Below are 24,503 nucleotides of genomic sequence, written 5' to 3'. Positions count from 1 at the left end.
CCCTCCCTCAATAAGCAGCAGTCATTGTCGGGAATAGTCTCAATAGTCTGATCTATCTTTTGTTTTTCCTCATCTAATCTTATCTTTGTCCTCATCTAATCTTATCTTTTTCCTCATCTAATCTTATCTTTCATTTTCTTTTCTCTGACCTTATTTTTCTGATCTTATCTTATGTTCTTCCTTATTTGACCTATTGCATCTGATTTTATCTTACGTTTTTCTTTATCTGAACTTACCTGTCTGATCTTATCTTATGTTTTTCTTTATCTGACCTAATCCTTCTAATCTTATCTTTCCTTTTCCTTTATCTGAACTTATCAATCTGGTTTTATTTAATGTTTTTTTTCGTTATCTGACCTAATCCATCTAATCTTATCTTACGTTTTTCTGTATTTGAAGTAAGATAATAGAACTTATCCATCACTTGACTTGACTGTGCACAGGTGAGGATTCGTGCCTTTGACAACGGTCAGCCAGTCCCCCGCACCAACACCACCGTCCTTGTTGTGTCCATCCTGCGGAACCTGAACCGGCCCCTCATCGCCCCGCTGCTCTACCAAGAGACCATCCCAGACAGCACGCCACTGGGCACCAACATCACCACCATCTTTGCCTCTGATGCTGATGTAGCTGTGAGTTTCTATGTGCTCGTTGTGAACAAAACTGCCAACTAGTGCATTCAAAAAATAAACCCAAATATTTTTAATAGGTTTTTGAGGCTCTGAGTACAGAAGTCTCTTTTTGTATTCATCATTGCCTTTCTCTCCCTGGATCAGGATATAGGCTACGAACAAACACTTTCCATCTTTCCCTAAACTGGACGAGTCGCTTAATGCCTTCCCACATTTCGTATTGGAGAAGACATATTCTCTGTTTTCTAGTTTTGCTTCTCACAGACTTGTCGTTATTGAAGAAAAGTTGTGAACTTTTAAGACATCATCTGTGAATAATAATGCAAACAAAGTCCATTAGTCAATTTGAGGGCCCCCTTCCTTCTCCTTCTCCCCCTCCAGATTGTCATCATTTTCATCATCATTATCCTCTCTTCCTCCTCCCTTCCTCCTTCTTTCCTCCTCCCTTTCTCCTTCCTTCCTCCTCCCTTCCTCCTCCCTTCCTCCTCTTCCTTCCTCTGCTCTTCCCTATCCCTTTTCCTGTGCCCATATAACCTTTTCAATGACCAGTTTTGAAAAGAATCGGTATTGAGCCTACGTTTAAGTAAAAGTTTTTATTTTGTATAAATTCTGTCTAGAACTCAACAAATACTCAAAAGCTTTGCTTATTTTTTGCCTCCGCAGCCTCCTCATAACTTGATTCGCTTCTCGGCACGAGGAAGCACAGCTGCAGCGACAGACTTCTTCTTTGTGGACTCAGTGACGGGAGCGGTGTTTGTGAAACAAGGGCTCACCCTGGACAACAACCAGAACTCTTTCTACGAGGTAAACGCTTCAGGTTTTTAAATCTTCATGTCTTTCAGTGGATAGTTTCTTGATCATTGAAAGCACGACAAAGCTGAAGAATATACTATTAACTCCATATGGCTCTGAATTGTTGAGAGCCTGATTCCACAGTGTTATGACACATTTCATCTATGATAGCCTGTGTGTTTCTGTACTCAAAAAGAGTAGAAAAAGTAAAAGCCATATTATTACTATTAAAGCGCATTGAGCTACCTTTTTGGAAATGCGCTATATAAAAGTTATATATTATTATTATTATTATCTAATCATTAGCTGGACCTGGACATTTTCATTTAAAATTCCTGGAAAGTCTTGTTTGTGGACTATCCCCCTTGTTTGAATCCCAGACTGGCTGTTCTTGAATTCTGATCATTTTGTGGAGTTATCAAGGCTCTCAACCCATTTGAGTCCTGTTGGGAACAGACGTTAAATTTGGAGGTCCCACTTCTTAAATAACCCAATAGTGTTGAGAAAAGTGTTAAACCAATACACTTACAATAAACTAATTGTTTGTGCTTACACTATCCCTTTGCTGTAACAGTGGCGTTGGCAGCCTAGCATTTAAGGCTACTGGACTCGTAATCGTGAGATTGAGGGCTCGAGGGTTCGAGCCTCAGCTCTGTCCGCAGTTGTATCTTTGGGAAAATTTAAAAAAAAAATAAAAAAAATTACACTTTTATTTGTCCCAGAAGGGCACTTTGTTTTACTATGGCAAACATACATACATAAATACATAATTATAAATACGTACATACATAAATACATACATGCATAAATACGTACATAAATACACACTATTACACAAATACAGAATAGTTTACAAACAATGCCACTGTCGGTCGCCACTGTGCAGCGCCCTGTAATTTGAGCTAGGGTTTTCGTGTCTTGCTCAAGGACACACTCCAGTGACCACCCATCTGATCCCCGTGTCACCGACACTTGCTTGACATTGCTTGAGTCAAAACTCACTACTCACTTAGCCACTGGAGCCCCCAGTGGCACTTTACATGAAATTCCTATATGGCTCAGTCCTTTCGGAGATGGGCGTTAAACCTATACCATTTCTCCATTTTTTTCTTTGCCGTGACTCAGTTGTTTGTCACTGCCACGGACTTGGGAAGCCCTCCGCTGAGTTCTCCTGAGGAAGCCACCGTGCAAATCACCGTGACCCGGAATCGCAACACACCGCAGTTCTTCAATACGCCGTTCATTACCACCATCCCAGAGACAGAGACTCCCGGAAACACCATCTTCCAAGTGGATGTCATTGATGCGGATGTAGTGGTAGGTCAAAATACATTAAAAAGCTTTAATATGCCCCTGACAAACTGCAATTCATATACATGGAATTCTTGTAATTTTGAAAAGCTCAACAGATTCCTTTGCTTTGTTTGACAAACAGATTAAAGCATCTTTTGCATCATTGTTTCTTTTTCTTAAAAAAAAAATCATTTTGTTGTCCCAGAAATAGCTTAATGTTTTAACTAAACCAGGACAGGCTTGATTCTGGCTGTTAAAAAAGTAATTCAAAGACTAGATTAATGTAATTAAATGTTCATCAAATAATTATCAAATCCATCTTGTTAACAATGTTAGGTATTTCATTGATCTTGACGTTGACCATGATTGAGATGTAAGCCAGACAAAAAAGTTTATGGATCACAAGGTCTGCATTGGATCTACAACATTCAACATTTTGTACCTTGGAAATCGGTGAGGTCCATAGAAAGTAGATGAAACATGTCCTTTCCGTGGTCTTGTTTGCAGGTTCCATTTAACCAAGTGACTCTCACAGCCATCGGAGACGACAGCGCCAGAAATTACTTTTCCATCAACAACGCCGGAGAAGTGCAGGTCATCAGTGATCTCAGATCGGACACTTTGTCGTCTTACACTGTGAGTAGATTCCGTAACCCAGAGACGGGGCATGAATCATATTATTGCTAGTTTTGGATGTGTTTTTGGCTGTGTGAGAACAACTTAAAAAGTTGATGTGAAAAAGTAATGCAATATGTCCGTCAGCTTTTGTTTACCCCTTGCCCAATCCTATCAAAATAAAGTCATATGATTAGTCTAACTTTGTGCAGGTGATACGTTAACTATCATCAACACAAACATGATAAGGTAAGTTTTGTAAATGGTACACTACCTTTATGTAAGTTTGATTTTTTTACCTCTTGCCCAATCTCATCAAAATAATGCCATCTGATTAGAATTACGTTATGCACATGATGTGTTTGCTTTAGCCAACACAAAGATATGATGTGGAAAGTTTTGCAAATGCTAGACTACCTTTATGTAAGTTTCTTTACCCATCTGATTAGAATTACATTGCTCATATGATGTGTTTGCTGTTGTCAACACAAAGATGTATATGATAAGGTAAATTCTGTAAAGGGTAGACTACCTTTCTGTCACTTACTTACTTTCTACCGGTTACATCATCTGGTGTTTAGGGCAGCTACAAAGGATCTCCAGCTCTGTCTGTTTTGGGCCATCTTGGTCAACGTCCCCCACGAATGGTTCCAGGACTTCATTTCAGACTCTACTGTTCGTCTCCAGGTCACTTTGGGTCTGCCCCTCTTCCGATGTCCTTCAGGTGTCCAGGGGAGGGCAGTCTTTACAATAGAGTCTGATTCTCTTCTCAGAACATGCCCAATCCATCTCCCTCTTCTCCTTGTTATTATTGTGGTCATGTCCTCTTGCCTACCTTTCTGTCAGCTAAAACTGACGTTGTCGTGGTTGTTCTCAGCTGCGTTTGGAGGCCAAAGACGGAGGCAGTCCAGCTGCGAGTGCCACAGCACTGGTCACCATCAACGTGCTGAGAAATCTCTTCGCACCAGAATTCGTCAACACGTCCTACACGGCAAGAATCTTTGAGACACAGGGTCTGGGTTCGGCCATCCTTAGAGTGCAGGCTTTTGACCAGGACACAAGGGTGAGTGGAAGAGAGTTTGGTACATGTCTTTTCTGCTTTGTTTAGTCTTAGTAAAAGTTTTACGGCATTTGCAACGCAAGAAGGTCATATAGGTGAGTAAAATTCGAGGTGTGACTAGAGACTGACTTACAGAAAAAAAGGAGTGGGAAAGAAGGAGCGAACTACAGTAGAGCATCCACCAACCACCCATGTTTTCTGCTCTTATAAAAAGTTTTCTCTACTCTCTCACATCCTCATGGACATTGACTCACACACATAAATATACACACACACACACACACACACACACACACACACACACACACACACACACACACACACACGCACACACACACACACACACATGCACGCACTATCCATCCATCCGTCCATCCGTCCATCCATCCATCCATCCATCCATCTATCTATCTATCTATCTATCTATCTATCTATCTATCTATCTATCTATTTATGTATCTCTCTGTCGATTCATATAATATCCATCTATCCTTATATCCATATATCCATCTATCTCAAAACTGGTCAATGTTTTTGTGTTGTAGTCGCCCCAGAATATCACAAGGTACAGTATTCTGGACGACGGTCTCAACAATCAAGGTGAAGAATATTTCTTCGTGGACTCTGTCAGTGGCAGCGTGTTCCTCCGCTCCTCTCTGCTCAACGACCCTGTGAAGAGAACCGTGTACACGGTGAGTACACAGACGGTTTGTCTAATGTCGGCTGGGCATAGATTTGTGTTATGATATCTGTCCTTGTCCTTGTCCTCAGTGTTGGGGTCACCACAGTAGGAACATGTCTCAGCTCTCCCCCCCCCCAACCCCAACCCCCTTCTTCAGGATCCATCCCAGAGTCCATCTGCTTACAGTTCCCATCCTAATCTGGTTGGAGATCCGTGATATCTGTGATTGATCTAAAGCACTTAGAGCTTATATTCGTATGGGATAGAGCGCTATATAAATTCCATCTATTATTATTATTGTTATCTCTAAGACTGCGCTCTGATCTGATTCAAGTTCACAATGGAGAATACCATTTGAGTCTATTTGGAACCAAGTCAAGGGAAAGGGGTGGGGGGTGGGGGGGAGTTGAGAAAACACTTGACTATAGTGAGACTTGTGTTTTGCCCTTCATTTATGCATCAATGAATGTTTTATAAAGAGCATAGAGAGGTGGCTATGACAGTGCCTGGTCTAGGGTGTTATAAGTCTATCTACAGTGCCATAGAAGATTTGCCTATGTCTGTGGTATCATAGTTTGTTTCACTAGTGTTTGGTGTATAAAGTTTAGGCACTCTGCTGTTGCTTGCAGAAGGCCTGAGTTCCATTCCTGAGAGGGGAGAAAATTAAGTGACAATAGTAAATTGAATTGTACTGATACGCCATGAGATCAGGACATTTATGTTATGGAAATCATAATATTTTCATAATTACATGTAAAATAAATAACTCCTTTCTCCTCACATGCCTTCTCTCTACTCGTGAGGGTGGCATTTTATATGTGTGAATGCACAAAGCAATTGAATAAGTTTCGGGAGAGATGAGAATCTAATGTATTTTCTTTGATTGACATTTATCGTGTTTTCTCTTTGTGGCGTCGGTGGCCTAGTGGTTAGGCTCTCAGACTCGCAACCGTAAGGTCGTGGGTTCGAATCCCGTCAGGGGCCCGACGTTGTGTCCTTGGGAAAGGCACTTTACACGAATTTTCCTCACTTCACCCAGGTGGGAATGGGTACCCGGCTATAGACAGTGAAAGATCTTGTCAGTTTGTTAGTGTTTGAGCGCTTAATCGGCTGCTTGCACTGTATGCTTCCCGGGAAGCTGAGAATGTTTCGGAATGTTCTATGGTCTGCTGGGGTAATAATATAGTGTAAAGCGCATAGAGCCTGCTGTTGGCGGGGATATGCGCTATACAAATGCTATTTATTATTATTATTATTATTATTATTAATTACATTTGTCTTCTTTGGCTTGTTTCAGTTCAACGTGTTGGCCACAGATCTTGGCACGCCGCCTCGCTCGTCTCAGTCTGTGGCACGCGTCACGATCAACGTGATCCGCAACCAGAACCCTCCCCAGTTCACGAACGAGCCTTATGGAAGAAACGTGAACCAAACTCTAGCCATTGGCAGTTCTGTCTTCCAGGTCTCGACTGTTGATGCAGACAACTCGGTGAGTTACTGATTGTTTTGAGAAGATGCATTCTTAAAAAAGATATACATTCTGTTTCATTCTGAGAACTGTAAGCTATTATTCGAATTAAGACATCAAAGGGCATTTCACAATAGAGTTTTGTTCTCTTTTGTTATTTCCTTCCTATGTAAATCTAGAGTCATCATTCACGTCTTGATCTGCAGCCTGACCTATGTCTGACACTATAGACTGTTTTATTATTTTATCTTTATCTCCCTCTCTTTGTCAGAATTGGTTTTATTGGCCACAGTAGAAGCCACTGAAGCCTCGTTAACGCTTTGAGGATGTGCGTTTTGGTCATTTGACAATGCTCAAAGACGCGCTGATTTGAAGCATAGCTTCTCTCTTATTGCAGATTTTTCAGTTCTGTTTCCTTCATCCTAAACCTAAAAATGCAGACAACATCCTGTACACTTTGAAATATGCAGATTCGTGTTTCTCATTAAAATTTATGTATGATGGTTTGAAAAGTGCTGCATCTTTGCCTTTTGTCTATTCCTGATTCGACATATTATGATTCCGGGAAACATTCTAATCTGTAGATGCGTTGGTCATCTTCTGGCATTGACTGATGAATTATTATTATTATTATTATTATTATTATTATTATTATTATTATTATTATTATGAGGATGATGATTATGATTTTTCTTCTTCTTTTTACTATTGTTGTTATTATCATTATTATTATCATAATTATTTTGTTGTTATTATTATTATTTCTATTTTCCTCAGGCCCCATACAATGTGGTCAACTATGACCTGATCGGCGACGGAGATTCCCAGCTGTTCTTCGGCATCAACTCAGTGTCGGGTCTGATCAGTCTGTCTCAGAGTATTGTCTCGCAAAGACAGGAGGTCTACTCGGTCAGTGCTTGTGTGTGTGTGTGTGTGTGTGTGTGTGTGTGTGTGTGTCTGTGTGTGTGTGTGTGTAAGTGTGTGTGTGTATGTGTGTGTATGTGTGTGTGTGTGTGTGTGTGTGTGTGTGTGTGAGTTTTATTGTGTGTGTCTGTGTGTATGTGTGTGTGTGTGTGTGTGTGTGTGTGTGTGTGTGTGTGTGTGTGTGCACGTGTGTGTGCCTGTACTTGTGAGTGTGTATGTGAATGTATGTGTGTGTGATTGCTTATGTGTGTGTACATGTGTGTTTATGTGTGTGTATGTGTGTACTTTGTATGTGCGTACATGTGTGTATGGGTGTGCACATGCATATGAATGTATGTGTGTGTATATGTGTGTGTTTGCAAGCGAGCGAACGTTTGTGTGTGTACATGTGAGTTTAGGTATATATGTGTCTTGCTAAATCTTTTTCTTCTAATTTCTTCGATTCAACGTCGTGTGAGTGTGTGTGTGAGCGCTCAAACGTTTGTATGAGACATGTGAGTTTGTGTATATGTGTCTTGCTAAATCTTATTCCTCTAATTTTTTCTCTTCAACGCGTCTAGCTTCGTGTGCGTGCCAGGGATGGAGGTAGTCCCCGGCTCTCCTCCACCGCAGTGGTCACTGTCACGGTCAATCGTAACCTCAACACCCCCGTGTTTGGCCGAGTGTCGTACGAGACCACCATAAGGGAGACTCAAGCGCCTGGAACAGTTGTGCAGTTCGGAATACCAATTACGGCCTCCGACAATGATTTGCAGGTTTGTCTTCAAAAAAGATGAAAAGCATTTTAAACGACCCGTCACTCCCCCTTTTCTCACAAATTGTAAGATCACGCAGCAGCAAATGTGTACCTCTCAATACAAAGAAAAAAAGATATAAAAGAAGTTTTTAACCATCTAGCAGAAGGCTATTGTCAGAATAACCATCAGTGTGTATTGCTGTTTCGAGTATGTATCTATATATAACTCTAAAGGGCTTGTAATTAAATTCATTCATGTGGTTGAATGATGCATCTAATGTGATATGTACATTTTTTTCAGCTTTACTTCTCTTTTAATATTGAATTTTAATGAGAGTAACAAATAATTTAAGTTTCTATGTACACCTGCATGTGTCCTGTACAGCCTAGAAAAATTTCCCTCTGGGATAATAAAGTATTATCTATCTTATTTTATTCTTAATCCACTACCTCACAATTAAAAAGTTCTATCTGACATTTTTGGCCGTTATGAGTTAGTAAGACCTTGAGATAAGAAAGCAAATGCTCTATCTGCTCTATCAAAATCGTAAGATATTCGGAGTTATTTTCGAGATATTCAAAGAATTACATTAGAAAAAGTTCTCAAAACTAGGTATTGAGCCGATAGAACTTTGTAATTCTGAGGTAACAAAGTGGGAATGGGTACCCAGCTATAGACAGTGAAAGATCTAGCCAGTTTGTGAGTGTTTGAGTATGTGCTATCCACAGCTTGCATGCTGTTTGATTCCCGAAGTACAGAGATTGTTTCTGCTTGTTCTAGAGTCTGTTGGGGAGATAATAATTGTAAAGAGCAAAGAGCATGCTGTAAAATTGCTGATATGTGCTACACAAATGCAATTATTTTTATTAATCTGTAATTTAATGATGATAATGGAAACAACTTTGGAAAATGGTGTATGGGTGTCTGAAAGACAATGGATACTTTATGCTTGTGTGAAAACAGTTTAAATATTGAGAATGAATAATTATTTCATTAGTGATGTAAATCATGTTGAGCCCAATAGGGAATTGTATGCTATAGAAATCTACTCATTATGACAATCAGTTCTGCTGTGGGTTGATTGCCCCTGAGATCTAGTTGAAAAGAAGAACAAAGAAGAAGAAGAAGAAGAAGAAGAAGAAGAAGAAGAAGAAGAAGAAGAAGAAGAGGAAGAAGAAGGAGGAAAAGAAGAAGAAGTTTTACATGTGAGAAGTGGCCCTCAAAAACAAATATAATTTGTGTGCTTATGTATTTCCTTATCCTCCCCAGGCTCCATTCAATTCCATTGAGTATTTCTTCGTGAGCTCGATCGACGCTGATCGTTTCTTCATCGATCCTGATCTAGGACAGATCTTTGTCCGAAGGAACTTGGTTGGGGAAGCTGCAAACCAGTACAATGTGAGTTTACTTTTTGTTTTTAGTAAGAGTTTCACGGCATTTACAACACAAATAGGTCACATGAGTGCCGAAGATTCTGGGTGTTACTGAAGAGTTACATATAAAGAAAAGAAAGAGGAGAGATAAAGACGATAAATGTTTGATAGGAAAGACGGAGCAAACCACACGAGAGCACCCGCCAATCTCCTACTCAATGTGAGTTTGTCCCTAGAAGTATGCGACATGTAACATTTTTTGTTAACGAGTTGTTAGAAATTAGTGGGATGAGAACTACAATGGTTGAATTCTTTGCCTTGCTTGCAAAGGGTGTGAGTTCATTTTGTTCATTTTTCATGTAGAGAAAATGTCTTATCAAGTACAATTGAACCTGCCGTTATGGAAACCTTTTTGAGACAAAAACCTGTCTTTATGGAATCTCCCCCCTCTCCCCCCACCCCGCCCCGCTCCTGCAATAAACTCTTCTATAATACATGTGATTGTCTAAGGTGGAAATATTCACAACCCAGAAACAGACAGAGAAATTTGTTTCCTTTTTTAGGGTTTTGATTTGTTGAAGATGGACAATTCTTTTGTCTGTACATTCCATATTTGAAACAAAACTCCACCAGTTTGGTTCTACAGTCCCTTATCTTAACACCATGCTGTCACGCTGATGCATTGCGGACCACAACTGTCTCTTTTTCATTTTTTGTGGCAGTTAAACCAACCCCCCCCCCCTTCAAAACTTTGATACCGACTGTTTCCTTTTCTTTTTTCACTACTGTTGTTCAGCAAAAACTGTCCAGCATCTGTGTTGTAGCAGTAAAGTGCTTTGTCATTGCATGTGGGGAGAATTTTGATAAGTTTCCCAGTCTTTCTGCTGTGACAATGGGTCCCTCTCATCCCAGGTTGGTTCTGACAGGCATTGTCGAAGCCTGCCTCCTGGATGATTCAAATTATGTCGATGGGAGCGTAAAACACATTTTAAAAAGGACAACAGCCCCTTCCCCACAAAATAAAAAACAAACCAAAAAAACACCAAAAAAAAAACAAAAAACAAAATTTTTTAGTAAAAACCCCAGAAAAGCAAAAATCTACTGCTCTGAACCAATGATTTGTTTCTCTATATTTCAGCTGACTGTGGCTGCGAGGGACCGAGCGACCCCGTCACTGACCAGTCAGAGCATCCCAGTGATCATCAACGTGGTGCGCAACAACAACCCGCCCGTGTTCATCAACGAGCCTTACACGGCCACCCTGCAGTCAAGCCTGAACTTTGGCAGTCAGGTCACCATTGTGACTGCCACTGATGCTGATGCCACTGTAAGTTTATACCTCATGGTTAGGCTCTCAGACTTGCAGGGGGGCTGTTGTGGCCTAGAGGTTAAGGTGTTCGCCTTTTGCTGATGCCTCATTTATTCAGTCTTTTTGAGAGAATTTACTGATGCCTTATTTATTCAGTTATTTTGAGAGAATTTACTGATGCCTTTTTTTATTCACCTTTTTAAAGAGAATTCACTGATGCCTTATTTATTCACCTTTTTAAAGAGAATTCACTGATTCCTTATTTATTCACCTTTTTAAAGAGAATTCACTGATTCCTTATTTATTCAGCTTTTATTAAAAAGAATTCACTAATGCTTTATTTATTCACCTTTTTAAAGTGAATCCACTGATGCCTTATTTTTTCACCTTGTTAAAGAGAATTCACTGATACCTTATTTATTCAGTCTTTTTGAGAGAATTTACTGATGCCTTATTTATTCATTTTTTTGGGACGGGATTTTTCTGTTGTTGAGAAAACAAAATAATTTTTTACTGCTATTTTTGTCAACAGGCTCCATTTGGAGAAGTGTCGTACTCCATCATCGGTGATGATTCTGCCGTAACTTTCTTCTCCATCAACTCAGTGACCGGACGGATCACTGTGGCTCAAGGCTTCGGCTCCGACAGCTCGGCCGAGTACCGGGTAGGTTCATCCTCTGTCCTCTGACTCTTGGCTGGGGGAATTTTTTTCTGTTGTTAGTGTTTGTTGTTGTTGTTGTTGTTGTTAACGATCCAGCAACAGCTGAGCTCTCGCCCTTCTGTCCAATGCCATGTAGTGATACGTGCAGGTTTGCTGCAGTTGCTGTAATGTACCATAGAGTGTGTTGTCAATGTTAGGTCTGGAGGGAGAAGGGTAGCTCTGATGTTGTTTAGGGCTTGGCAGTGGAACGTGTCACTGGCCTAGTGGTTAGGCAGTGGGGCTCGCAACTAAAAGGTCATGGGTTTGAATCCCTTCAGGGGCATGATGTTATGTCCATGTGAAAGGCACTTTGTGCAAATTGTCCTCCTTACACCGAGATGGGAATGGGTACTCAACTATAGACTGCTAAAAATCTCTTCATTTGCTAATTTTAAGCAATTAATTGGTTGCTTACACTGTATACTTACCAAAAATCTTAGAATGTTTCTGAGTATTCTAGGGTCTGTTAGGGTAATAAAATAGAAAGAGAGCACACAGGTTGCTGTTTAATAGGGAGTTGAGCTATACAAATGATATTTATAATAATAATAATAATTATAATTATAATCATAATAATAATTATTATTATAATAATTATAATTATAACAATAATAGTAATAATAATAATAATTATTATTACTGTAGATTGTTATGGAACCTTGTGAAAATTAACCCTTTGTTTCATATTGGTGATTCATATTCCCAACAGTTCATGTAACATGACAAGGAATATAGACCAAGATGCAAAGTGTTAAGTGTGCAGAAGCCATCACTTTAAACCAAGGAGGAAACATTTTCTGAAGTCTTTTCATAACCTGGTACCCCCCCCCCAAAAAAAAAAAAGATAAAAAAAAGATAAAGGTTGGGAGAGGGCTTTGGCAAAGTTTATGACAATATGACAGATGTTATATTTCACTTAGTTTGGGCTGTCCCTGACAGGCAGGGTTGAAACCACTTACCTTCCAAATGCTTGAAGTTGTGTCAAATGTGGCGTAAAACACTTCGAGATCAATTTCTTTTTTCTTTTTCAGATCCGAGTGTTGGCCCAGGACGGAGGCGCGCCCAGTAAGTCGGACACGACGGTGGTGGTTGTGAGCGTGACCCGTAACTTGTTCCCGCCGGAGTTTCAGCAGACGCAGCTGTCTGCCTCCATCACGGAGAACCAGGCCATCGGCGACCCGTTCACCGCTGTCTCGTGTGGCGACAGGGACGTTGCTGTGAGTTGTTGTACTCTTTGGTATAGAATTGAGAAAGAAACGATAACATAGATGCTTAGATAAGAAAATCCTTGTAATTATCATACCTGTGTGCATCACACCAGCCACTGGGAGCGGTCACTCGTCATTTTGGGTAGAAGATTTGGCTGCTCCTCAGGTTTGGGGCTGTTCAAATATAATCTTACACCCTTTTTGGGAGTTTTTGCCCCCTCACCCACTCTTACACTTTTCTTATACTTGTCTCTTACCCCCCCCCCCCCCCCATCCCGTAAAAAAGTAAAAAAGTGTAATATTACATTGGTTCAATACCCCCCCCCCCCCCCATCCCCATCCTTTCTTACACTTTTTTTATGGGAGCCAAAGAACCCCCTCTCTTTTTCAGGCGAAAGATTAAATTTGAACGCCCTCTTTAATGAGTTCAATTATTTAAAATGTCTTACTGTGAATTCTGTTCCAGCCTCCCAACAACGAGGTGGAGTACCTCCTGTCAGGCACGGACAAAGTCCTGCAGTTCTTCCAGGTCGGTCGCTCATCCGGTCAGCTGTCGCTTCTACAGCCCCTCTACCTGGATGCTGATGACACGCTGGGATACACGGTAACACGTCTTTGGTTTTGGGTTTTTTTTGGGTCTTTATTTGTTTGTTTGTTTGTTTTTTTTTGGTCCCGTGTCCTGATTTTGGTGCCGGTATTTGTTGGTTACTTGAATAAGTAAATAAGTTTATTCAGTGTTTAAGGCCATTGGCCCACATCACATTATATGAAACTCTCATTTGGTAAATAATGTAGGTTATGTAAAAATGTATTGACATGGTGCAAATTGTTATGTTTTCTAGGAAAACGAAACAAGAAAAAAGGGAATTGTTAAGTCGGTGATGATGATGATGATGATGATGATGATGATGATGATGATGATGATGATGATGATGATGATAACATGTCTTTGTTGATTGAATCATTCAGTGCTACGGATGAGAATATCCGCGAAATCTGGACCCCGCCCACTTACTAGCGATGAGTTTTCTTACATTCTGCCTCGTTGTCTTTATAGAAAGAATTACTGTATCTAATCCATACCAAGTTATTTGACCCCACGGGGCAGTGCCACTGACTGAAGTGTCTTTAGGCCATTCCCAAAGGGAGGACATATCTCGTTCAAGCACAGTAGAATTGTAAATGGGCTGATTCATGTCACGCACATAACTGTGCCTGATCTACAACAGGGAACTGCTGCTTTTTCTTTCCTGATCCTTACTATTGTCATTTCCCTCTACTTCTTTTGTATGTTTATCACACTCTTGTGACCTGCTATTTCCGGGGTGCCTTGATAGTCGAAGCAGACGCTGTGCTGTTGAAGCTAGAGAGGTGAGCAGAGTAAGTCTGATTCCCTGTAAAGACTTCTCTGTTGACACCCACCCCTTGGCGCTCATATGACCTTATGCAGTTGCGAGCGCCGTAAAACCATCTACTATAAAAAAAACACAAAAAAACAAGTTCTTTGAACTAATCATGATGCATTATGGGAAACATCAAGGAGACATTTTTTCTGCTCAAACAGCCATTGAGCCCGCTACGTTTGATTGATTATCCTGGCTAGACCTAATTTCATGATGCCATAATAAAACTGCCCAGTATATGAGGGGATTTCACTGCTGGAACACTCAGCATTGAATGATCAAAAGAAGCAGACTGCAGTCTAGTACGCCCATAGCAAAATTGGTAGGATTCTGAAATCTTTTTGTTATGTACAAATTTCTCTAGGTAAATGTTTTAAATGTATTGTGACATGGTAAATACATACACAAACACACTTGTCAACGCTCACACACACACACACACACACACACACACACACACACACACACACTCGTACATTTACACACACACACACACACACACACGCACCCACATACACACACACACACTCACTCACACTCACACACCCACACACACACACTCACACACACACACACGCACTCACACACACACGCACACACACACATACACACACAAATAGTCATTGGCTGGACATACCCCAAAACAACCCCCCCCCCTACAAAAATGACACATTGTGGTTTCCTTTCCCGACAGCTGGTTGTCACATGCAGAGACCTGGGCAACCCCCCTCTGACAGCCGGGAACACGGCCACTGTGACCGTTGGTGTGTCGAGGAACCTGAACGCGCCCGAGTTTCTGAACACGCCGTACAACCGGACAATCAGCAGCAACACGGGAAGTGGGACCAGCATCTTTCAGGTCTCCGTCTTGGACCGGGATAGCGTGGTGAGTCACGATTACTCCTAGCTCTAAGTTGCACTTTAAAAAAAATTAGCGGACCTAATTAAACTTTATTTTTCATAATATTTGTTCATGTCCCTTTAGACATTATTACATGCTATTATTTAAACCTCATTACAAAGATACTGCATCACTTTTTTAGAATGCATGCCACTTTTTCTGAAATACTGCTGAATAGGCCGGGACTGGGGTTAGGGAGTGCACAAAAATGGCTGGGGCTGAAAGGGTTAAATGTACAAAGTGTTATTATCTTCATCATCAGCATCAGTATAAGCTTGAAGTATAATGAAAATAATTGTTTCTTGTTTTTTATGTTGTGTGTATCTTTCAGTCTCCGTACAACCAAGTTTCTCTGCAAGTGATTGGTGATGACAGCGCTCCTACGTTCTTTACCCTGGGGAATGACCGCATCATTCGCGTGTCAAATGTGGCCGATCTCAATGCCAACACGCTCTCTTTCTACCGGGTAAGTGACTTGAGTCAAATGTGTTCTTGTGGCGTGCTCTTGGTACGATCACATGAAGGCAGATAGAAATCAAGACTTTTCTCTTCTGTTTTTTCATATTTTGTTTACTTCCTGTAAGTGCCAACGTTATAGAGGAAATTGAGAATGATGTATTTTATTTAAAAATTTGCTTTTGAACTTCTTAGTCTTATATTTTATGTTTTATTCAAAGCTTACAATTTTGAATGTATAGTTTTTTATCAAAATATTTTTAATGTCAGAAATGGAGCAATTCCCATCCCCCTTTTTTTTCATCTTCAGAATCAAGTCTTCTGTCTTTGTGTGCATATTTGTGATTGCTTGCTGAAATAATCCTTTTGAAAACAGATATTTTTTCTTTCCTCAGTGAAAAAGATGTGTAATCTTATGTCCTCTGAGCTTAGTCCGGATTATAAAAAAACTTAAAAATTAGCGTATCATTCATTTTCATGTTCCAAAGGATTATACTTCTCGTATGACATTTCACGTTCCTAATTCTCTCTACATTTGGCATTTTCAGCTTCGTATCGTCGCCCGTGATGGAGGTACCCCAACTTTGTCCGCTCAGACCACGGTGGACATCAATGTCCGCAGGAACCTGTTCACCCCTCGCTTCACAACGGATCTGGTTATCCGTCTGAACATCGCGGAGACCACAGCTATCGGCACATCCATCACACAAGTGCAAGCCACAGATGACGATGAATTTGTAAGGGCTACTGATGAGATTAACTCTTTCACTACCGGGGGGAGGGGGGGTTTCCTCACCTGGACTGGGACCTATCTGTGACCTACTTTCTGATTCTGCCTACCAATGGACAAATGAAAGATTTTGAGCCAATATCAGCCACATGTATTATATATGAAAATTAAGGGGAAATAATGACCTATCTCAACATGTTGCTAAAAACGATAATTCTTCAGCCTTAGATTTCAGTTTTGATTATTACAAAAGTAGGTGTGGCTTTGAAACAGGAAGTGGAGAGCCGTGAAACTTGGTTTGCGGTCCGGTGTTGGGAGTAACACGAACCGTGAAACTCCGCTCACGGTAGTGAAAGAGTTAAAGAATGCAATACTTGATCCTTTGATTTAGATCAGTTCTTGTCAGCCTAGTTGATACCATCCACAAGTGGGTGATTTGGTAATTTTGGTGGGTGGTGGGGATCCCCAGTGTAGAGATAAGTGTTATTTGATACCTTACTTGGAAATACATGGAGGTTTGCTGTATGAGAATTTATTTTTAGTTTGACATTCACTCTCTATAGCCGGTAAAATCCCAGCCGGAAATCTTCTTAGTGCTATTTATTAATAAACTTATTTATTTATTATTATCATCATTCTGCCACAGCTGAAGCCACAAGTCATTGTAAGCTTCAATTCCTGAAATTCTTCTATTTAGCTGGAGAAATATGATGTATTGGTTATCGTCAGAAATCATTATTATTATTATTATTATTATTATTATTACTATCATATTTTTATTATTACTATTATTATTATTATTATTATTATTATTATTATTATTATTATTATTATTATTATCATTATTATATCATCATAACTCTCATGGTGTCTCTAATCTTCCTCCCCTCAGAGCCCCAACAATGAGGTGAACTACGCTGCCGTGGGAGACGGTGACGCCCCGGACTACTTCTTTGTGAACCCACTGACAGGAGAGATCACTCTGCTCCAACCCATCCTGAGCATTCCTTTCAGCGGCTTTGTGGTAAGATTGTAGGAAATGTTTTGCCCTCACTGAGCCTAACCCTTTAACGCTTTGCTATCACAAGGCTCATATATAATAAAAGCTGTTCCCTTCAAAGCAAAGGCATTTTGGGAAAATCTAAAAAAACTGGGCGGTAAACATCGCTAATCGGCGAGATGAGACGGCAAAGTGTTAACTCTTTGATAGAGTGTCTGTCTGATTGAGACGTCAGTGATGTTGTATGTTCTTCAAATACTATCTCTCTCTAGCTCTCTTTGAGTCTCTGTCTGTCTGTCTGTCTGTCTGTCTGTCTGTCTGTCTGTCTGTCTGTCTGTCTCTCTCTCTCTCTCTGTGTCTCTGTCTCTGTCTCTTTGTCTGTATGTATCTCTCTCTCTCCCTTCTCTCTTCCCCACTCTATGTTCAGCAGATGTTCCGTTTCATTTTCTTTAATCTATCATCTCTTCTGTCTTTCCGTTCCTTTTCTTTGCCATTTTCTCCCTTCATAACGGCCATTTTGAGTTCAGTAGAACATTACACTCAGAGGTCAGCGTCAGTTCATGTTGGATGAACTTTTCATTGTTATTGAACTTCTACAAAAATCTGAAAACATGTTTCTATGTTGTGTTTTTTCTGAAACGTGTTTCTGTTTTGCGTTTTTGCTAAAACATGTTTAGTCAAAAGCTTTTCTGTTTTGAGTATTTGCTAAACCTGTTTCTGTTTTGTATTTTTGCTGAAACATGTTTTTGTTTTATGTTTTTGCTAAAACATGTTTCTGTTTTGTGTTTTTGCTAAAATCTGTTCCTTTTTGTGCGTTTTTGCTGCTACGTTTTATTGTTTTGTGTTTTTGTTGAAACATATTTCTGTGTTGTATTTTCGTTAAAACCTGTTTCTATTGTGTGTTTTTGATGAAACCTGTTTTTGTGTTGTGTTTTTGTTAAAACATATCTTTATGTTGTGTTTTTGCCTAAACATGTTTTTGTGTTGTGTTTTTGCCTAAACATATCTTTATGTTGTGTTTTTGCCTAAACATGTTTTTATGTTTTTTTTGTTGCTAAAACCTGTTTTAATTTTATGTTTTTGCTAAAACGTGTTTTTATTCTTCAGCTGCGTGTGGAGGCGCGAGACAAGGGCACCCCGAGTCTGTTCGCGCTGGCCACAGTTGAGATCGGCATCCTGGACTCGGAGACCCTCCAGTTTGTGCAGCAGAACTACGCCACAAGCATCTCAGAGAACCTGGGTGTGGGGCAGGGAGTGATACGGGTGGTGGCTCAGCCGGGGGTAGGTTGTCGTACTTTTTGGGGTTTTGTCGTTGTAGTTGTTGTTGTATATTTGTTGTTGTGTATATGTTGTTGCTGTGTTGGCATTTACTTACTGTTGTTGTTGTTGCTGTTATTGTTGTTGTTGTGTATTTGTTGATGTGTATATGTTATTGCTGTGTTGGCATTACTGTTGTTGTTGTTGTTGTTATTGTTGTTGTTGTGTATATGTTGTTGCTGTGTTAACATTACTGTTGTTGTTGTTGTGTTTGCCCCTCTGTTGTTGTTTTATTATTGTTGTTGTTTTTGATTCAACTGCAGCCCATGGTTTGTATCCTCTGACATGGTGGCGTGTTCTGGAAGAAGGTAGAAGTCTTTATGAAAGTTCTATTATAGTCAATCTCATACCAGAGGATCAAAGTCAAGGTACAGGAAAAAGACAGACAAATTCAAGTCATAAATAAAAAAAAAGCATTGATTGTGCAAAGCAAGCACTATAAACTCTGAAAGGTCGTCTGAAAAAAGTGTCTTTTGATATGTTAATTTGGATAATTTCCCATCTTACCTTCTGAAATTTTTGAATAGGTTCAGTGAAGGCCTACTGTGTTCGTCTTCGTGATCTAATAGACAATAATCTTTGTAAATAAGCTCTAAATATTTATGTTGACTCATTGCTCTGAAATCTGCAAACTGTTTAGCATGCCTCAGATTTATAAAATGTGTTAATTGTCAAATCAGGAAATACCTGAAAGTGATGTTAACGAACTGGCACAATAGAGCATGAGTTATTAAAAACTATGAGTCCCAGATTAAAAAAAAAAGAGTTACTAAAAGAGCCTCTTACAATTCCGTTTTAGGAGTTTTCTTCGTACTGAAGAAACCATCAATACCACTACTATTTTTACAACAAAATTGTCGTTGAATGCTAAGGAGGATTTGGCCCAAAATGTCTTGAAATTTGCTTATTTTAGAAATGTTGTAAGTTTATAAGTTTAACTTTAACTTATTTCTTCCTCCTATCCTCTCAGCCTGATGTGACCTACAAACTGACCGGTCTGAGCGATGGTCCCGACTACTTCAACATCAGCGAGACCACCGGGAACATCTTTGTCCGCACCGACCTCAGAACTGACCTCAACAGGAAGGCTTTTTATCTGGTGAGCAAAGATTTCGTCGCCCTCGAGTACAACAACATTGTATCCCACAAAAACAAAATTTTACAGGAGAAGGAAACAAGTTTGTCAATTCATCGAACAAAGTTGGTTATTCATTACTGAGATACTCTTGTCTTAGCCCAGAATCAAGGCACTTGGGTACTTACCTGTGGGTACCTGCGGCAACCCACAACCATTTCAGTTTGCCTTGTTTTACTTTATTAAATCTTATGAGTGTCTTTGTAAAAGAAAAATTCTTACTGGGGGGAATGATCAATAAAGTCGTCTTTTCTTTTGTTAAAAAAATGTATTTATGGTTTTTAAAAAGAAAAGTATTTATGGTTTGGCTAAGAGAAATGTATTTTGGTTTGTAAAAAAGAAATGTATTTATGATTTTGTTAAGAGAAATGTATTTATGATTTTGTTTAGAGAAATGTATTTATCATTTTTTTTAGAGAAATGTATTTATGATTTTGTTAAAAGAAGTGTATTTATGATTTTGTTAAAAGAAAAGTATTTACGATTCCAATGTATTTATGGTTTTGTTATAAGAAATGTGTTAATGGTTAACACCTCTGTGTCATGGATTGTTTCTCTCAGCTGCGTGTGGAAGCGTCAAAATTGTTCTCCACTGGCCTCAAAACGGCGGTGTCACAAGTGAACATCACCGTGATCCGCAACGAGAACCCGCCCGTGTTCAACCCAGACTTTTACGTCACAGAAGTGGCAGAGTCACTCAGTCTAGGCTCAGCGGTCGTCCAGTTAACTGCTACTGACCGGGATGTGCAGGTAAGCACAGGTTTTGACATTGGGTTTTTTTTGTTGTTGTGTTGGGGATTGTTATACTTTGTTATTTGAATGTTATACCCGGTTATTTGAATGTTATACCCGGTTATTTGAATATTGTTGTACCTGGTTATATGGACATTTTTGTACCTGTCCCAGTTTTTTGGGATATGGTCAAGATAGTACATAACAAGATGGTCCACTGAGCCAAAAAAGTGTCCGCCGGAAGTTCGCTCTTTGTTTCAGATGGCGCTGCAGTCTGTTTTGAAGCTCTCTTTCGTTTTTCCAGAAGAAGAATTTCTAAAGTCAAATTAAACGAAGAAAACAATCTCCCCTTCCTCCAGAAAAGGTTTTTTGTCAGCGTAACCATTTTAAAAAAGCGTTCTTCCGAAATTTATTAAAAAACTTGCTAGTTTCGCTTAGATTTTTTTCACACTAGTAGGGTGACTCTGTTCGCAAACGGTGCGCATTTGTGAAGAGGGCACCACCGAATTTTGAGGACACTTTTTTAATTGGCTCAAAGAGAGGAGTGGCCCCTCTTGTTATGTAGACTCTTTGATATGGTTGTACATGCGCTTGGTTATTTGGATATTGAAACGGTAATACATGTAACTGGTTATTTGGAATTGGTTGTACATTATTCTCATTGTTTTAAGTATTGTTGTGTGAAAACTTGATTATTTAGAATTGGTTGTACATGTTTCTGGTTGTTTGAGTATTGTTGCACATGTTCCTGGTTATTGGACACTTTTGTTCACGGTAATTTGGAAATTGTTGTAATTGTAGGCTACCTGTTTATCTGGAAATAGTTGTAATTGTAGGCTACCTGTTTATCTGGAAATAGTTGTACATATACCTGGTTATTTGGATAAGGTTGTGCATGTACCTGCATATTGGATATTACTGTTCATGGTTAATTTGGAAATTGTTGTGGACGTACCCAAATATTTAGAAGTGATTGTACCCTGTACTATTTGTTTGTCTCCGCCCCAGGATGACCTTCAGTATGAGCTGGTGGAGGAGGCCGGAGTGACCGACTTTTTCTACCTGGCTCCGAACACGGGACTCATCTCTCTCAAACGGCTGTTGGAAGGACAGACAACTCCGCAGTATGAGGTAGAGAAAATTTGCCCACAGAGTGTGCACAGTTATGTTTGATAATGGTGTGAAGAAAAATGAGGATCGGATGCTTTTGAAATGTGATTTTACAAGTTGAAAATTGCCTCCAACGGGTCTAGCAGTAGATTTCTTACACTTTGCAGTCTTAATTTGAGGACTACAGGGGAAAAACAGATTTGATCATATTTCTCTGCCATTGAAAAGTTAGATCCAAAGAATTCCTATTTCTTTCATGTGTAGAATTGTAAGAAGTTGTTGTGTTCTGCTGTTGAAATGTTCTTTCACTGCTTATTTTAGACTGATTTCAACTTTGTATGTCATCCTTGTGTTGCATAGTGGAGATTTGAAGAAAAGGACTATGGTTAGGATATCACTAGTTTTGCTCTTGTATTCCTCAATTTCATGTGTGTCTCGATTCCTTGTTGCAGTTCCAAGTGAGGGTGACAGATTCGTTTGTGAACCCCAAGTTTGACCTGGCTAACGTGCGGGTCAATGTGAGGCGGGACGTATTCGCCCCAGTTTTCGTCAACACCCCTTACTCGACAGGCGTGGCTTACAACACACCCGTTGGTACAAGTATCTACCGAGCCACAGCTCAGGACCAAGATCTGGAGGTAAACTGGAAGAAAAAGTAGTGGAAGCTATGGGATGATTTTTTCCAATTTTTTTCTGTTGTAATCTTAGTATTGTTATATGACATATCAAGGGATTGCAGTTTATGTAAACATTGCTAATCCCTCACTGATTCAGTTAATTTTAGCACAATTATGTATAATTTTATAGCTTTATATTTATAATCAAAGCTTGTAGTTGAGGTATTTTGAGCGTTGAGAATTGTAATACACTCTTGGAGATTTTGTCATTGAATAATATCACATTAACCTTGTGGTAATCTCATTATATTTCCCGATTGCTTTTAGCAATTTTAAGTTATAAGGCTATTTTCCTTACACACAAAATAATACTGTGATAATTTCTATTGTACAATACAGTGCTATGTGCTTTCAAAACCTTCATTTTAACACAAAATACATGTGCATGATTCATCACACATACACCCTTTGGATTGATGCTATCACATAAGCAGACATTCATACTACTACAGCACAATTGATGATGATATACAAACTTCATTAAGAAACAAAGAGTACTGTGGATTAAAAAGGACTTACAAAAGACATAAGTTTGATATTTTAGAGAGCATATCTATTTTTCTGAAAGGATAATATACTCCATTCTAAAGTTCTGACTGGAGAAACAGAAGTAGTTAAATGTTAAGAATTGTGTCCACAAGGGATAGGGACACGCAACAAATTATCAGATTTGTCTGTCCCTTTCTTTGCTGCTTGTCAGTTCATTTTGATCTAAAGTTCAATCTTCTCTGTACCTTCAGGGCTTCATCATTTATGAAATCATCGGCTACTTCGCTGCCCCCGGATACTTCAACATCAACCCCAGCACTGGCGACATCACGGTCAGAGCTCTCCTCAACAACGATGTCTCAACCAACTACCTTGTAAGTCCCTGGGATGCACGGGTGGTTAGAGGGTGTCACTATATAATTGCTTTCTGCTTGTTTGTTCAGTCTGTTGTAGCTTAAAATCTGTGCTTACTAATCTGGGTGGGACCACCCGCTTGTGGCTGATTTGGTAATTTTGTTGGGTGGCGTGGATCTCTCGTGTTGTGACCTGGTTACCTGGAGGTGTCATCTCTGACTCAGAGGTTGACGTGGAATGACTCTCCATCCTTCATGGTTTCGAGCTGTCGTTGCACATTCTGTTTTATCTAGGCCAGTCCATGTTTTAATGTTGTCCATCCGTGTTACTCTATGTCTTCCCCTGGCTCTCCTGTCCCACATCCTTCTTTCCAACACCTCTTACACAGTGGTCAATTGTGTAAATTTGCCTGAGTAAACAGCAACAGCCTTCTGACTGACCTTGACCTATCATTTTCCAGCTTGGCCTGAGAGCGTACGACAGTGAGAGGCCCGGTCAGGTCGCTACAACTAATGTGACCATCCTGGTCAACCGAAACCCGACGGCACCGGTCATCACCAACCTGCTGGACAGCCGGAGGATCCCGGAGACGTTCACGCTGGGCATTGATATACTTACTGTGGAGGCTACCGACGCTGATGGGGTAGGTTGTTGTTGTTGTTGTTGCTGCTGCTGTTGTGTGTGTGGATGTGTGGATGTGTGTGTTTGTGTGTGTGTATGTGTGGATGTGTGTGTTTGTGTGTGTGTATGTGTGGATGTGTGTGTGTGTATGTGTGGATGTGTGTGTTTGCGTGTGGATGTGTGTGTGTATGTGTGGATGTGTGTGTTTGTGTGTTTGTATGTGTGGATGTGTGTGTTTGTGTGTGTGTATGGGCATTGATATACTCACTGTGGAGGCTACGGACGCTGATGGGGTAGGTTGTTGTTGTTGTTGCTGCTGTTGTTGTGTGTATGTATGTGTGGATGTGTGAGTTTAGTGTGTGTGTATGGGCATTGATATACTCACTGTGGAGGCTACGGACGCTGATGGGGTAGGTTCATGTTGTTGTTGTTGTGTGTGTGTGTGTGTGTGTGTGTGTGTGTTTGTGTGTGTTTGTGTGTGTGTATGTGTGTGTGTATGGGCATTGATATACTCACTGTGGAGGCTACGGACGCTGATGGGGTAGGTTCATGTTGTTGTTGTTGTGTGCGTGTGTGTGTGTGTGTGTGTGTGTGTGTTTGTGTGTGTTTGTGTGTGTGTATGTGTGTGTGTATGGGCATTGATATACTCACTGTGGAGGCTACGGACGCTGATGGGGTAGGTTGTTGTTGTTGTTGCTGCTGTTGTTGTGTGTATGTATGTGTGGATGTGTGAGTTTAGTGTGTGTGTATGGGCATTGATATACTCACTGTGGAGGCTACGGACG

The 24,503-nt window shown here is 40.1% G+C and overlaps 1 protein-coding gene across 1 annotated transcript in view; it reads left to right on the top strand.

Moving 5' to 3' along the window:
• The window catches only part of LOC101859258 (protocadherin Fat 4), a gene marked incomplete at its 5' end in the record, with an annotated part of 115,844 nt that overhangs the window by 37,381 nt on the left and 53,960 nt on the right, over window positions 1-24,503 (top strand). The window contains 26 exons of the mRNA XM_035970948.1: window positions 444-632; window positions 1,296-1,436; window positions 2,550-2,741; window positions 3,225-3,353; window positions 4,210-4,395; window positions 4,938-5,084; window positions 6,372-6,563; window positions 7,320-7,451; window positions 8,027-8,225; window positions 8,932-8,984; window positions 9,473-9,601; window positions 10,715-10,903; window positions 11,418-11,549; window positions 12,617-12,838; window positions 13,260-13,397; window positions 14,891-15,082; window positions 15,429-15,563; window positions 16,102-16,290; window positions 17,176-17,307; window positions 18,391-18,564; window positions 19,514-19,810; window positions 20,270-20,485; window positions 21,476-21,598; window positions 22,030-22,215; window positions 22,995-23,117; window positions 23,558-23,740. Of these exons, the coding sequence (XP_035826841.1) occupies window positions 444-632; window positions 1,296-1,436; window positions 2,550-2,741; window positions 3,225-3,353; window positions 4,210-4,395; window positions 4,938-5,084; window positions 6,372-6,563; window positions 7,320-7,451; window positions 8,027-8,225; window positions 8,932-8,984; window positions 9,473-9,601; window positions 10,715-10,903; window positions 11,418-11,549; window positions 12,617-12,838; window positions 13,260-13,397; window positions 14,891-15,082; window positions 15,429-15,563; window positions 16,102-16,290; window positions 17,176-17,307; window positions 18,391-18,564; window positions 19,514-19,810; window positions 20,270-20,485; window positions 21,476-21,598; window positions 22,030-22,215; window positions 22,995-23,117; window positions 23,558-23,740 (4,320 nt within the window). The remainder of the gene's footprint in view (window positions 1-443; window positions 633-1,295; window positions 1,437-2,549; window positions 2,742-3,224; window positions 3,354-4,209; window positions 4,396-4,937; window positions 5,085-6,371; window positions 6,564-7,319; window positions 7,452-8,026; window positions 8,226-8,931; window positions 8,985-9,472; window positions 9,602-10,714; window positions 10,904-11,417; window positions 11,550-12,616; window positions 12,839-13,259; window positions 13,398-14,890; window positions 15,083-15,428; window positions 15,564-16,101; window positions 16,291-17,175; window positions 17,308-18,390; window positions 18,565-19,513; window positions 19,811-20,269; window positions 20,486-21,475; window positions 21,599-22,029; window positions 22,216-22,994; window positions 23,118-23,557; window positions 23,741-24,503) is intronic.

The sequence above is a fragment of the Aplysia californica genome, unplaced genomic scaffold (assembly GCF_000002075.1).
Source record: "Aplysia californica isolate F4 #8 unplaced genomic scaffold, AplCal3.0 scaffold00346, whole genome shotgun sequence".
Classification (NCBI taxonomy): Eukaryota; Metazoa; Mollusca; class Gastropoda; order Aplysiida; family Aplysiidae; genus Aplysia; species Aplysia californica.
Note: the sequence above shows the minus strand (reverse complement) of the source record. Positions and strands in the feature narration are given on the sequence as shown.